This window comes from Bemisia tabaci, chromosome 6, assembly GCF_918797505.1.
Source record: "Bemisia tabaci chromosome 6, PGI_BMITA_v3".
In the NCBI taxonomy this organism is placed as follows: Eukaryota; Metazoa; Arthropoda; class Insecta; order Hemiptera; family Aleyrodidae; genus Bemisia; species Bemisia tabaci.
In genome coordinates, this window is record NC_092798.1 from 13670487 (window position 1) to 13686303 (window position 15817).

Genomic DNA, 15817 nt, shown 5'->3' on the forward strand with positions numbered 1-15817 from the left:
GAGTCCCGATTTGCTCTATGACTTCTTTCTCTCGTTCACGCCGCGCCGGGTGCTTCCGTTCTGGAAGAGGCGCGCTCGTCTTCCCGACATTCTTCGGGACGCGATTCGTGGAAGTGAAGTGAGGTGCTCGTCTTAAAAACATAATCCCCACCCCCACCCATGAGCGTTCATCCGTCAGTTATGCTAATCCTTTCCGTTGCAGACCGCAGGATTGCGTTTTGGTCATCGGTTTTCTCGGAAGAAAATCGCTTCCAGACTAACAGTCGATCGTCGAATCAGGCATTCTGCCAGCAGGCCGATTATTGAAATTTTGTGTTTGTCGGGCGGACAATAGATGGCTTAGGTAAAGCGGCGGAATATGATTGGTCGGCTTGTCACAGCTTTGTCGCGTCTGTGTCGGGTAGAGTCGACGACATGCTGTCGAGAACCAATGTTTGAAACACACGCCGCACAGTGGATCGAGTCAATAGAAGAGGTCGGACAGAACTTGGAAACTTTAAGCGCTCATAACTCCGTTTAAATAAAACTTTGAGGTTCTGAAAGTTGTTCCATTGGTTTTCTCGTGAAATTGTCTTCAAGGAGCACTCCTTTCAGGTTTAAAATGTAGCGATATAAACATAAAAAATTGCAGTTTTAGTCAAAAATTTCATGTCCGAGCTCTCTAATTGACTCGATCCACTGTGCGCCGCAGCTAAACAGCAATTTGCCGGTAAGAAATGAAACTAGCGACCAAGCCTTGGCCGCTAAGAAAATCGTTGTTAAACTCCGTTTATGGGATTTCTCGGCATATTTCTGACTCGAGGCATTTCGAAAGGGCAATTTTACATTTTGGTCCCTATGAGATCTGAGATGGCTGTCAAGAAAAAAAGTTGTATGCCAGATGGCTGCTAAGACTTCATGCCGAGTTTCAAACACTGTCGAGAACTTAAGTGGTGCCTGTAGCTTGTCGTCAATTCTACCCGACACAGGCACTACAAAACAGCGATAAGACGTGGTCGACCCAACTACACTCCGCCATTTCACCTATATCTGTCTGTCGCCCGACGGACGTACCCAAAATTTCAATAATCGGCCTGCAGGCATGGTTCGATGGATCACTTGACAGTTTAAGAATTATTCACCTACAACAAGACATGTTGTGGCATCAAAATTCCGCGCACAACACATAAGAAATCTTAAAGATGTCCGAAATTCGCGTTTCTGATTCTAAAACAAATCTAAATCAAAATTGCTCAAATTGACCGAAAGTAAGCTTAGGTACAAAATTTGATTCCAAATTTTCAGTCTCTTCTGACGCACTATACTACTATTTGTTAAAAAAAAAAAAAAAAGTCTGCGCTCTTGAGGACATGTTCTATCGTAACACACACTGAGATTAGTCCAGTGCCTACTATGACTCGAGTACACTTTGTATTTTCAAACGATGGGAATTTCGAACAGCCAAAGTCAACTACAAAAACCGATTTAACTCGCTTGTGAGTTAAGTTAAAAGTGGAATCGTTTGATGTGTCCGACACACTTTTCTCAAAGACATTTTGATGAGCAAACATGTGTTATGATGCGTAACCTCTTGACCTATCATGTTGACCATTCTGAAAAAGCGCCGTTTTACACGTTTTTAAATAGAGATCTTGGTTTTATATTATTTTCAAAGAGAGTGATGATGGAGCGATGCTTTTTTCTTAAAATTTGTAATTAAAAATTTGTTTCCTCTAAAGGTTCAGCAATTGAAATTGTGCTAGCGTGCGAAGGAAATACGCGGTCTGGACACTTATATGTTGCTAAATTTACTTAGTGGAAAAAACAATTTCTATGTATAGAATTGAATATTTGTAATTCCGTAATTTGAGTATTTCCCCTTAAAACTTTCAGACATTCAAAATTGAGCTGTCGATATAATTCTTAGACAGAAACAAAAAAAAGTAATCACAAGCTATTCACGAAATTCGTGATTAATTTGGGGAGATTTGGCAACGTCCAAATGTGTATAACAGCGTTAGACCCTAGCAAGACAAAATTTTCAGACTTCTACAATTGAGTTGTCAATATAATTTCTAAGAAAACTAAAGGAACTTAATCATAAGCTTTTCAGGAAATTCGCGCCTTATATGAGGAGATTTGGCAACGTCTAAATGTGCATTTGGCGTTATACCCTAGCAAGACTCGAATTCGGCTTGAAGAATTTTCAAAATGTCGGTCTCGTTCGGGACCAGTTTGGAGCCGCGCAGTTGAGTGATTGTTGTGATCTACCGGACCATTATCCCACGCTGCGTGACAGGCTGACATGTAGATAAACGAGCAGCAGTGGAAACTTCCCCTATTTCTTGAACTCCGGGTCAACGGAACGATCACCTGTGAAAAAGCGTCTTAGGGCTGTCGGGTTAAAGAATGTGATCGAAGGAATCCACGGATCACATTTTATCAATTTTTTATTTCTTAATTTATTTATTTTTTTTTTCAAGACAATAGGCGCTAATTCTTTAAACCGAAAAACATTTGACCACGATTCCGCCGTGCTAAAGAAAAACGCCGTATGACCCTTCAGCCGTTGCCAAATTTCCCTTGGTAAAATAATAATTTTCAGGGAAATCTTGGAATATTTTTCCTCCAATGTTTCAAAGAATTTTTTTCCGTGTCTCGTACCTTATTTTGGTTGAAACTGAAGAAGCTATATTAAATTTCGCTGTAGAAAATAAAACTGCTGCTGTAAAAGAATTCACAGAGAGTATGTATGAAAAGGGCTTTATGTTTGTTTCAAGTTTCGTACGCAGGTTTTGTGGACACAGGTGACCATTTATTTCAAAAAACGGGCGCATTTTATCGGATCGTTTCCGTTTGCCTCCGGTCATAAGATATAAGCAAAGAGGTTCGAGGCTTTTGGATGAAACACAAAAAAAGCTTTGAAAATAATTTTGATCAAGCCTGCACTGGAAAAAAAAAAAACACATTGGATCTGGAGTCCAGACTCTTGAAGACATTGGCAAGAAAAAATACTCTTGATTCAATCAGATTTAAGCTTAAATCAAAAGGAAATCCGCTCAAATTAAGAGGCTTGGTTCTTGATTTAAGCTTACATCTGATTGAATCAAGAGTATTTTTTCTTGTAAATGTTTCTAAGAGTCTGGACTCTAGATCCAATGTGTTTTTTTTTCCCAGTGTGCAGTAATTACTTCAAGATTCGTGACTTACATGTATACTGAGGAGGCAAAAGAAACTACGACGGCAGCTCTATACAACCAAAAATTGTAACTCACCTGAAAAACAAAAACAAAGATCGCATTAAAAATATATCGAGCTTGGTGAAAATGGTTGATGACATCTACAATTATTTTATCTTATTTTCAACGAGTCATCATTTAACTATTACGAAACTATCATGAAAACACCTGAAATTCAACAGATAATCGTTGAAATGTCATCAGATTCATTAAATCAGGTTCTCATCAAGAGATGAGAGCTTTAATCTTGCTTCACAAAATTCTGACAAAAAATGAAAAAAAATATAGACGGTATTTTTTGCATACCTGAGAAGTTAAAATTCAACACCTGATAAACATCATGGGAAGGGTGTTCACTGGAAAAAAAAACACATTGGATCTAGAGTCCAGACTCTTGAAAACATTGACAAGAAAAATATTATTGATTCAATCGGATTTCTGCTTGAATCAAAACGGAATCCGCTTAAATTAAGAGGCTTGGTTCTTGATTTAAGCTAGAATCTGATTGAATCAAGAGTACTTTTTCTCGTCGATGTTTTAAAGAGTCTGGACTCTAGATCCAATGTGTTTTTTTCCAGCGCAACGAGTCTGAGAAAAGCAATTTTCTGTCATGAATATATCATCGCTCCTCTAGCGTGAAAGCGTATCTCGATTTTCGCATGAGCCCGGGAAAGTATAGAGTTATACGGAGAACAAGGCTCACGTGGAAATTGAGATACGCCCTTACGTTAGAGGAGCGACGAAATAGGACATATAAGGTACAATTCTCTGCGATAATCAGTTCTTTAGGCGTTCCCTATTTTATTTTATTTTTTTACAGTTAATTTTACCAAGAAGCCTTTAATACCAAGTCGTTGGTAAGACTGCCAGGCCATGAATCTCGGTTTGCGACATTGTAGACTTCCTATCGTACTTCATTTTTAAAATTGAAAACTACTCAACGTCAATTCTTGAAAATTTCCGTGGTTTATGTGGAGAAATGATATTGATTTATTCTCTGTCCAAAAAAAAAAGAAAAGATAAGAAGGAAAAAAAAAGAAAAAAAAAACAGGAGCGGTGATTTTTAAACACCGAAACGAGATAGGTGGTCTGGTAGTTTTACCGTCGAAGTATATTTTCACTGAGCGTGGCAGTTCAAAAAGTGCAACGCGCTAAAAATGCCCGACTTTTTATGCACTCGTCGCGCAGGTCAGTGCATTTAAGGCTGATGACTCCCGGAAAATTTACCTAGAGCCGCAGAAAGTTCTTCGCGTTTATTTACAAAACAAAACAGCTCGCTTTTTTCACACGATTATTCTCTTTGCTGAGGTAGACTTCACGTGCTTGTGTCCCGGTCAAGGTCTTGTGAGGTTTATTAAAAATGGTACGATTTATCTCGGTATGAGGTCGTTATCAGCTGGAACTTACGTACTTCGAGTGATAAGCCGTCACTCAATGTTTTTTTTTTTTTTTTTTTTTTTTCTTTCTTTTTTTTTCGGACAGTTTGTGGTCGCACTGCTGTGCCTTAGAGACAGCGGTGGGCTACTATTCAATTAACACGGAATGGGTCAGTTGCGCTGGTCACAGAATCGTGTTTTGATGCTCGCTTCTTATGAATTAGTTGCAAATGAGTTTTGTAAGCTCTGTCCTAGAAGCAACTTTTTACGTTCAATATCAACAGAAATATCGCGCTTTGAAAAATTCGGTTCATGACGTCATCCACCGCGGTAGTGACACCCTTCACTGGAAAAAAAAACACATTGGATCGTCCATCGAGAGTCGAGACTCTTGAAAACATTGACAAGAAAAAGGACTCTTGATTCAAGCAGATCTAAGCTTAAAAATCAAAAAGAAATCCGCTCAAATTAAGCGACTTGGTTCTTGATATAAGCAAAAATCCAATTGAATCAAGAGTATTTTTTCTTGTCGATGTTTTTAAGAGTCTGGACTCTAGATCCAATGCGTTTTTTTTTCCAGCGTTGATTTCTTCCACAACACTTTCACCCAAGTTTCAAGTTGAGCAACCAGTGCTAATGTGTGTCTCACTGACTTCCAAAAATTGTACAAAATTTCGGCCCAATCCAAAAAATGTCACTAATTACCAAAAACAAAAAAAAACAAAGAAAAAACCAGGCACCCAAAACATATGATGGCAGTACCGTTTGGATTCATCATATAAAAGGAAATGATATCAAAACGGCCCAATTTTCTCTTTCATGCCCATGCAATATACCAAACACCCCAACTTTTTTCACAAAAAAAAAAAAATAAATAAATAAATACCTATAAGGTATGATGACCTGAACACGTTTATTGGATCCATCGCTTTAAAGGAGTATGATATCAAATCGGCCCAACTTCTCTGAAATATGCCCATCTCGGATCAATAATTTTTTTGAGACCTTCCGACTCATCGCTGAGGAGACACTGATCATTACTTGACCCTTAGTATATGTCCTTGTTTAGATGTCAAAGAGTTCCTTATGAGAACTGTAATGAATTTTTTTTCTTTGAAGAGATAAAATCAAAAAATCGTCATAAAATTGAAAAAAAAATTCGAAGAAAAAAAAAGGAATGGGCCGGCCGGCCGTACATACAAGTGGTAGATAATATAGGGTGATTATCGTCTCTCTTTCACATATACATGAACAAGTATAATCGTCAAAAGGAGGATCAGTCCTTCTTGAAATCGTCATTGAAAGATAGACTGAAAGATATTCACACATGAGTGAACAACTTACCAAATTTCAAGCAATGCCATATTCTTTGTTTGTTTCTGATAGAAGGCCTTACAAACTACTGAACCTTGGCGTATTATTGCGAATATTATGTGCCTCCTACTTACAATGCTTCTTTCTTAGCAACTTCATGGATGTTGGTAAGACCGGGTCGGTCACCCATGCCAAAATGTTGGGGCATACCAATGTATCTACATTTCCCCCCTTTTTTTTGTACGTGCCGGCCGGCCCATTCCTTTTTTTTTTCTTCGAATTTTTTTTTCAATTTTATGACGATTTTTTGATTTTATCTCTTCAAAGAAAAAAAATTCATTACAGTTCTCATAAGGAACTCTTTGACATCTAAACAAGGACATATACTAAGGGTCAAGTAATGATCAGTGTCTCCTCAGCGATGAGTCGGAAGGTCTCAAAAAAATTATTGATCCGAGATGGGCATATTTCAGAGAAGTTGGGCCGATTTGATATCATACTCCTTTAAAGCGATGGATCCAATAAACGTGTTCAGGTCATCATACCTTATAGGTATTTATTTATTTATTTTTTTTTTTTTTGTGAAAAAAGTTGGGGTGTTTGGTATATTGCATGGGCATGAAAGAGAAAATTGGGCCGTTTTGATATCATTTCCTTTTATATGATGAATCCAAACGGTACTGCCATCATATTTTTGGGTGCCTGGTTTTTTTTTTTTTGTTTTTGGTAATTAGTGACATTTTTTGGATTGGGCCGAAATTTTGTACAAAAATCACATTTTTGTTTTTTTGGAAGGATATCACGTATTTTTGGTATGACTTCTACGAAGTATCAGGCAAAGAGAGTTCCCATTTTAAATTTAAAAGTTGTTCCCGCGGGCGCGAGGCAGAGAGGAAACGACCCCCCCCCCCCCCCCCCCTCGAAAGCGGCCCACCTTTTTTTAAGGAATTTCGTTCAAACCGCATGTCATTAATCTGTAATCGTTCTCGAGACATCAGTAAGGAAGGATCCATATTTTTGGCACACCCTGTACGTCACAGAAAAAAAACCGCAGGTCAGTATTGAAATCGTGACAAAGTTGGGTCACTTGACGTAATGCCTAATTCTCATTGGCTACGAACGATAGAAACTACAGTAAAGCGCATTGACTTATAACGCAATCTAGGTCGCGCGGTAGGTAAGACAGCTAGCGGGGTAAATCAGGGTAAAGACGCGCCTTCCGCTTAGTGGATACATCCGGATATACGAACGAAAAGTACCCGTATCAGGCAACGGCACTGGCATGACAGGCATTTTCATTGTCTCGGGTCTCGGTCTCGGACTTGCTGGGTGTTGCTGAGTTGCCTATCGTCCCGCCTGAAGGGACTCTAGTCTCGCCGAAATTTCCTAATGCGCAGTCTAAGCCATAGATAGTGCATAGAGAGGTTATGATAATGTTATTGTTTCGTTTGGAAATTTTGAATCGGGTTTGAGCAAAATAGCATTGCAATTTCAATTTCTCCTGGCTCCTGTCTTTTTTTCTATGTCATATTATTTCTGAAATTAATAACAATATAACTTCTTGAATGGTTTTCTCATTGTACGCACGAAACATTTTCAATTTTATGCTGCCCCGAGGAATAATACTTCCAAATGTGACCATACTTGATTTTGCATGATTCCTTCTCTCTCTAGGTACCTTTTTCGTTGTGAGTGAGTTTTCTTTTATGATTCTCTGATTACTGAGGGCACAATGCTTGGGCACAATGTGCCTGAAACGAAAAGTTGCTACTTACTTGTTTACTATGTGCATTCCTATCCAGACATCATATGAAATCATCTTGGTACTTGCGTTAAATGTTTCCGTTCATAAGGAGATGGTATACAATAAACTTTAGTTGTGATGACATAAATTTTCTCAACTGCATGCTGATTATTGAAACTATGTCAGTACGACAAGGCAAGACAGCCCTATCTTAACTGTGCAATATATCGCATTTCGATCTCTTATCAGACTGCTTCAAACTTTCAATAATCGGCCTGCTGCAATGAAATCCTTTTATAGCTTTCATCATTATGATTCTCCATTTGGCCATTCTGGTCAACTAGAGTCCACAAAGACACATTGACTTTAAACGCGCAACAGGGTGAAAGGGAGAGTGCCAGTTTAACTAATAATGGGTTTATTTTCAATGATAAAATTAACCAGTCTATTTACTGTCACACCTTCAAAGTGGGTGAATGTGTCAGGCAAGAACCCTGATAATCAACAACTTCAGAGCTGCTCTTAATATAGGACTTCTATGTAATGTTCCATCTCCTGTGTACAGTAGGCACAAAACCAGGATTTACATTAGAGGCATCACCTGTGTTAAGGGATACCTTTTATGTCTTACATTATCCAACATTTTTTTTTTGGATTCTTGGAACTAATGATAGAATGCAAGCTAAATTCTGCAGCTCAGTGCAGGACCTCTATCATTTACGCTGCTTATACCTAGTTATGCCTGCCAGGTCCTTTGACCATTCGAATCGCAATTTCTCCGAGCTCCAATTTCCTCATCAGTAATAACATTGCAAACGCGTGATACCGTCTCATAAAGACAGTAAGCAAAGTAAGTATTTATCAATATTTTTAGTTTTGTGAGAGATGTCTCTATACTATGGCATTCTGTATCTTGAGAAATGTGACCAGTTCACTCGTCATTGGAAAAGATAAACAGTAAAAGTTGATGCTTCCGCAAGCAAAAGTTACAGTTACCACAACTGAAATTTCAATCTCAATAGCATGAATCTTCTGAACTGTAATGAAACAGTTTGATAACATTTCATTTTCAGGAGCCTTTATCTGCCAATGCTGGTCATACAGAGTCAACAGCGATTGAGTTTCAGTGCGTTATCAGGGTACAACAGAGAATACCACTTTAATTTTTGGTTTTCCTTTCAATAACATTTCATTTTTATGAGTCTGTATCTGCCAATTCTGGTCATGCAGAGTCGGCTGCGATTGAGTTTAAACGCGTTATCAGGGTAAAACGCAGAGTACAATTTTGATTCTTTGTTTTACTTTCAAGGATGGAAAAAAACAGTCCATTTTCTGTCACACCTTCAGGCATGAACTTTTCAGCTAAGGACTCAAATAAATGACAATTTAGGAGCCACTTGTCATGTATGGTTCTCCTGTATTAGTCCGTCCCTTTCATACCGTAGACCGAGAACCAAAGGTTAAAGTATAAATATCACCTATATTCAAGGCTTAATTTTATATCCTATGCTATGTGATCCCTCTCATACGATTCTATCGAACGAATGATTCTGCCGGTAAGTTAATTATGTGGAGCACCATCATATCTATGCTGGGAATTGCCAGGGAGATTCTGCAACTATCCGATTAAGGTAACTCTCACATCGATATAGTGGCAGGCAAAGTGAGTAGGTATCAAAATTTGTCAGGCGAGGACTCAGATAATCTAGATTTCAGGAGGCACTGATGTTTTATATTGAACAGCCACTCTGTATGTGGTATAGCCACTCCTATATGTGATAAGCAGTGACGGCAAGTTTGCGTCTCCAGGAACTGCAAATTTTAGCCAATGGGTAGAGAGGTTATCATAAAGGATAGCCTGCATTAGTTAGCAGATCAATTTTATTAAACCAATGAATTAAAGTAGTATAGAATACATACCTTCTGCAGAGGTCAATATGAAAGGTCTTTATTAGAAGAATTTTATCCCAACACAGGCAAATTAGTCGATTCAATCAACTTCTGACACAGAATCCAAGAGACTTGCTAATAATCAAATTAACGGTAATGTTTAAAGTCAAGTATCTTGGATGTTGTGACATTGAGTTGATTTCATTAACGGAGCGCTGCGTAGCTTCTTTGAGTAGACACATACGCACGACTGATTGGTGAATGCGTAAACCGCGTTTCCAATATCGAGCATTACAAGTCTATGAAAACATTGAGGCTTTATGCACCGATAGCATGATACACTGAGAAGAGACACATCAACTCCAGAGGAGTTCGGCTGCTAGCAAAATTTTAGGAGAAAGTGGAAACACAACTTCATCCCCACAAATTGAGACCCCGACAGACATCATCGTATTGAGGGAAAGGATGATTTTCTGGTGGATAGTTGTTGAATCTGATTAACGAGAAATAGTATCTAGGACTCACTAATATCATCAATTATTCATAAACAATTACTTGTAAAGATCACTAGATCCGGGCCGCTGGGAAGAAATAGCAGGTTGCGATCTGAGTAGGTACTTACTGTAACAGCACATGGTAACAGCTCATAGTAAGGGTGTGGGAATCATAAAAGGATTATATAGAAATGGATCCAGTTATCTTCGGCTACGATAAAATGGAAACACGCATCAATTAATCTATCTTCATCTTACTATTTCAATTAATCTATCTTCTTCGTATTAATTAAATATTTAAAGCCATAATAACAGTAGCATAACCTGAAATTTAACCTCTGGAGTCGGCGCTCACCATCCATCGCGCGGTTCTACAAGTTATTTTCAAATTCAAATGTGCTTGAAGAATTGAAGGACCCGCTCCTTCTTTCGATTATTTCTCCTTTCGACGTCTATGTAAGTCTGCAAAAGTACCAAAAGTTCCATCTCCAGCGTCTACAGATTTAAATTTTACCTAGTTTAATGGGTTTTATGCTACCATTACTTCCACAGCCGTGCCCCCAGGTCGCCTATTGAGAATACTAGAAAATGAACTATTTACCGTTATTTCTCCCTTATGTCTCATTTATGTCAAAATTCCAAAAATATGTATGAGCTTTATGAATAGAAGTTTCAAAATATCTACAGTTGTATAGGGTTTTTTTCTACGGTTATAGCTGTAGGTTTGTCTAAATAACACGCCCGCCTTCCGCGGCCGGGCGTTTCGCGGGCCTCGAATCTGCCCCGAATCTGCTCATCTGCTCAGCGATTGGTCAATCCATCATCGTCATGTTTTGGGGTCCAAAATTTGTCGTTAAAGCTTAATAACTTTTTTAATATTTAACTAAACTTAAAAAGGGTGGGCATTACGAGTAGAGCTGAGCATACTCTACCCAAATATTATAGGGTTTTCGGGCTTTACTTTACGACTTAATTAGCAGGAGTGCTAAATGGACCGCAAACCGTGCAGAAAAGCCCGGTCGCGTTGTTTCGTGTAAAACTAGTTAGGCAGCAGCCACCCGTCTTTTTTTTTTTTTTTTTTTTTTTTTTTTTTTTTTGGGTCGTCATTTTTTAGGGGGAGTTTTTAGGATTGGGCCGGGGTGGCTACCGCCACCTAGAATTGATTACAGAGAGGTGCAATAAACCAATGGTGTCACTGCCACGGTGGATGACGTGGAAAACCGATTTTTTTTAAGCGCGATATCTCGGTTAATGTGGACTGTAAAAAAATGCTGTTTGGTCGGATCTTTTTATTTTTAGCTAATCTACAAGAATCAAGCACCAAACAACGGACCAGCGTCAACGAACCCAGCGCAACGGACCCAAAATCATTCGTTGACTCGTTCACTGAGCTGAGCTGAACTGAACGAGATTTCTTCTCAATTCCAAGTCCATAATGAATTAACTAGGGGTACGGAAATTTTAGTAGAGGGACGTAAATCTATCTTGTGAGGATTCGATTACGCGTTGAGATTGCTTCTAAACGTAGTAGAAATGGGATAGGAGAAATTTTATGGAGAATATTATGCGTTAATGGTACAGAAAAGAAGAGGGTGAACCGACGTGCACGGGGATGTTTTGTTCTCATCAGCGTTTAGCTAAAACTGACTTCTGCTATGTAAAGACGGATCATCCATGGTAATGCATAAGAAAATTCAGTAATGTACCGCACTGGATGGTTGACCGTCAAATCGATTTGTATTTATTATTTTTGTGTATCATATTATTGTATTATTTTTATTATTTATAAATTCTATCGCTTTTCATTCCAGATAGGTACCACAAAAAAAATGGCTGTCGCGGCAAAACGTGCTCTCCGCAAACAAGTACAAGAGGTCCTAAAAAAATTAACACCGGAGGAAAGAACCACACAATCCGCTGAAATAGTTTCGAAAGTAAGTTCATTTTCAACACGATTATCTGCTTTGAGATTAATCATTCCGAAATTTAAAACAAGAGTTGATTCACATCATTTCAAATGCAGTGCAACGTGGGTAACAAATACAAATGTGCGTTTCCCTGATGAGATGAAAGATGAAACCATGGTGAAAGAAACCAAAGGTTTCTATACCTCGATGGATGACGTCAGAAACCGAATTTTTCAAAGCGCGATATCTCGGCTAAGATTATACGAAGAAAGAGACTGGACAGATCTTATTATTTTAAGCTAATCTACAGGAATCAAGCACCAAGAAACGAATCTATGACCAGCTCAACTGACCCATTAAAATAATACAGTTCATTATTCATTCTGATTGATTTTAATCCCTCCTTTTCAGCTGTTGGAACTTCCCGAGTATAAAAATAGCAGACGAGTCTCGGTTTTTTTGAGTCGCGAAGATGAAGTTTCGACGGACGCGATAGTGATTGATCTGCTGAAATCCAACAAATCCTGCTATATCCCGAAGTAAGTCTAGTCATCGCTCCATCATTTTATTCTGTCTTATATCTCCTGACCTCACTCAATATTCTCCGAGAATTCTGTCTGCCGTATGCGCGAATTGAACTTTTGCGTCATTAGTGATGACGCAGAGAGCCGAAACTGATAAGAACTTATTGGAGAGAAATCGAGGTCACTCGAGGATTCAAGTGACTATGAAGAGAGCGACCATTTTAATCGGTGGATGTTAAAAAAAATAATAAGTCGGTGTGCCTGAGAGCAAGTCAAAGAGTTTTCAGGGTTGCCATAGAATTTAGCAAATGAAATTCTCTGATATTTCCCTGATTTCACTGACAAATTTGAGTGAAATTCCCTGATTATTGAAAATGTACGAGATAGTCAAAAAGATTTTGACAAACCTGCCTAGTTTGTACTGAATCATGGGCAACTTGTTACTGAAACTTCGGCGAGGAGTGACAGAAAAGACTCATTTTTTGGATACGTCAGATATTTTTGTAGACTGATGCACATTCGAATGCATGTCATTTAACAGTACGGATCTACCTACGAAACCTATTCAATGGACCACTAGACACGGTACGAATTTCAGCATTCTGATACATGTTTCTGGACAAAAATTTCACGTAGAACACGATGCGCACATAGAAAATTACCGAAATTCACTCCTTACGAAGATATTTGATGATTCTTGATGCGTGAATTCAAACCACCCGCTCATTAAAACTCAATGCTCTACGTGATTCACATCGCGCGCTAAACGTTATCATGGCAGTCTCTGCGATGTAAAAATCTGGCAACCTCAGTCTTGACGCTTTGGCTCAGCTGTAGCAAATTGCTTAAAGTTTGAACAACACGTGATGGAAAATGAACATTGCTCGATTGAGAGGCTTGCAGAAACCGTTATAGTGCGCGATTTGACTCGCGTAGAGCTTTGAGTTTCTTGTGAGCGGGCAGTTCGAATTCCTTGTAGCCAATGTGAAATAAAAACGTTAATATCTTTGTTAGGAGTTGGTTTCAGTAATTCCCGTTGTGTGAATCGTGTTCTACGTGAAATTCTGATTACGAAACATGTATCAGATTGCTTAAATTCGTACCTTGTCTAGTGGTCCATTATAAAACATTTTGTGTTTAGACAGCTGACTGGAGATGACATGGAAATGGTGAAGATTGAATCAGTAGAGGAATTAAAGACACTGCCTAAAAACTCATTTGGTATTCGTGAAGTGCCCGCCTCAGAGGAGAGAGAGGACGCTTTGGCCTCAGGTAAGGGAATTTGCTTCTCATAGTACAGTTGCAAAATTACAATTAAACGTGACATTACCATTTCATACTTTATCATACTGCCATTGTAAAAGTTACGAAAATTCTTCATCGTCCTGAATATACTTTTCGCTATGGTGATGATTATCTAACGATAATTCTCGAGATTTTCGGTGAAAAAAATGACGATGTCATGCGCAAAAGAAAAAGGCGATGCTATTTTTGCTTCCGATGACCTGGTCTACACGAAAGTCCAAATTCTTAAGAAATTTCCTAAACCTGAACCAGAGACCGAGAAATCGCATAGAATGTGCCTCACATGTGAAGATTTACATTAGCCTAAACAACACCTGAAGGAGTCTAAAATCAAATTTCGAGCAGCCTATGGAGTGAGGACTTGAGGAGGTTGGCTGTATGCGATCGACTCCAGTCGAAACGGTGTTTAAAACGCCTTCAATTCCACCGCATGCAACATGCGACACAAACGAAGTGCGACGTGTATACTGCGTCGCGTCGTTGTCTGTCGTGCTCGTGCCTCATGTCATATTATTCTGCCGTGCTAAGAAAGAACGCCGTAAGAGCCTTTAAATGTTGCCAAGTCTCCTTCGATAAAAACCGAATGTACTGGGAAAATTGGAAATACTTTTTTCAAAAATATTCAGACAATTTTGTACGCAGTTTAATCTAAATTATCTAAAAATTTCAAGGAAAAAATGTATGAATGTCGTCAAAAATGCATGTTTTACTGAGGGAAATTTTGCAGCTCCTGAATGTTCATACGGTTTTCTTCCTTAGCACGGCAGTTTTATCGTACGGCAAAAAGCGCTCTTGGCAGTGTCTTTGCTAGCTGATAAAGTTTTGACTTGGATCAGTGATAAGGCATTTACTTCAAATTAATAACAGATCCAATAAAATCACCGACTAATTTCACTCTGCCTCCTTGTGTTCTTCTGTGCTGTGATTTTGAAGAAAAACGCCGCATAAGCATTCGAATGTTGCCAAAGTGCCTCTCAGAAAGTATTTACTTTTGAAAAACTTTATCAATATTTCTCCTTAAAATATTCAGTCACTCAAGCTCAAATTACGAACAATATATCCTCTAAAATTTGGAGGAAAAATAAATAGAGATTGTTCCGAAAGTTTGTGATTTATAGAAGAAGGTTTGGCAACGCCTAAGGGTTCAAACGACGTTTTTCCTTTGCAGTATGTCCCTCCCTCTCAAATTAATCCAGTGCGCGTTTACAGTTGATTTAATCGAATCGTCTTGTTTTCAGGAGGTCTTGACCTGATGATTCTGCCTGGTCTAGCTTTCACAGCAACGGGCAAAAGGTTAGGCAAAGGCAAAGGATACTACGACCGATATATCTTGAAAGCGCGGAAAGTTCGCCCGCCAGTTCTTGTTGGAATTGCTTTTAGGCAACAAATTGTCCCTGATATTCCAGTCACCGAAAATGATATTGATGCAGATATTGTCATCAGTCCATGATAACTGTTCATCAATTATTCCTCAGCCTACACTTAAAAACATCTCAAAAGAAGTGGCAAAGGAGTCAAATAGGAGCCATGTGTTCGTAACTAGCGAGACGAATGAAGTTATACTATTTAAAATTACTTAAAATTGCTGTCGATGTTATTTATAAGTTTGCCATTCCAATTTCAACATTCCGCATTGATTCAAGAATTTTAAAAGATCGTTCTAGTTTGAAAATTTGTGAAATAATGCAATTGTCGATGTGCCTTTAAAATGTTTAAGTGTGTTCAAAAATATAGAAGATAATTCATAAAAGAGACTCAATGGTTTTCCGTTCACCTTTCTTCATCATTTGATTTAAACATCCAATTGATACATTCATATTTCATAAGATCCCTCAAGTAGTCTAAAAAACATCGAAAGAGATGAATCAACGATAGTAAAAGACGTAAGTAGCGATCTCTTACGCTTGGTTCAGTCAGAGTTGATGTTTTTTATCATCTCTTGAAGCCACGTGCACCGATGATGCCAAAGTGAGCATACGAATTGATCGAATAATCTTAAGACTCTTATCAACTGACTCGCTTGCTTTTCAGTGACAAGACTTGCG

The 15817-nt window shown here is 38.5% G+C and overlaps 1 protein-coding gene and 1 long non-coding RNA gene across 2 annotated transcripts in view; both read left to right on the forward strand.

Moving 5' to 3' along the window:
* LOC140224841 (uncharacterized) overlaps positions 1–15817 on the forward strand; it is a 165358-nt gene that overhangs the window by 56613 nt on the left and 92928 nt on the right. The gene's annotated exons all lie outside the window — the stretch shown is intronic.
* On the forward strand, positions 2–15526 carry LOC109035489 (5-formyltetrahydrofolate cyclo-ligase). Its single transcript, XM_019049150.2, has 5 exons — positions 2–118; positions 11848–11970; positions 12355–12482; positions 13609–13739; positions 15011–15526. Exons 2-5 carry the CDS (start codon positions 11866–11868, stop codon positions 15220–15222), a joined length of 576 nt encoding a protein of 191 aa, XP_018904695.2. The 5' UTR covers positions 2–118; positions 11848–11865; the 3' UTR covers positions 15223–15526.

Excerpts from the sequence above, each read along its gene's own strand:
- LOC109035489 (XM_019049150.2), top strand. The coding sequence starts at position 11,866 with ATGGCTGTCGCGGCAAAACGTGCTCTCCGCAAACAAGTACAAGAGGTC. Across the intron at positions 12,483-13,608 it reads AAATCCTGCTATATCCCGAA|ACAGCTGACTGGAGATGACA; the intron begins GTAAGTCTAGTC and ends TTTTGTGTTTAG. Across the intron at positions 13,740-15,010 it reads AGAGGACGCTTTGGCCTCAG|GAGGTCTTGACCTGATGATT; the intron begins GTAAGGGAATTT and ends TCTTGTTTTCAG.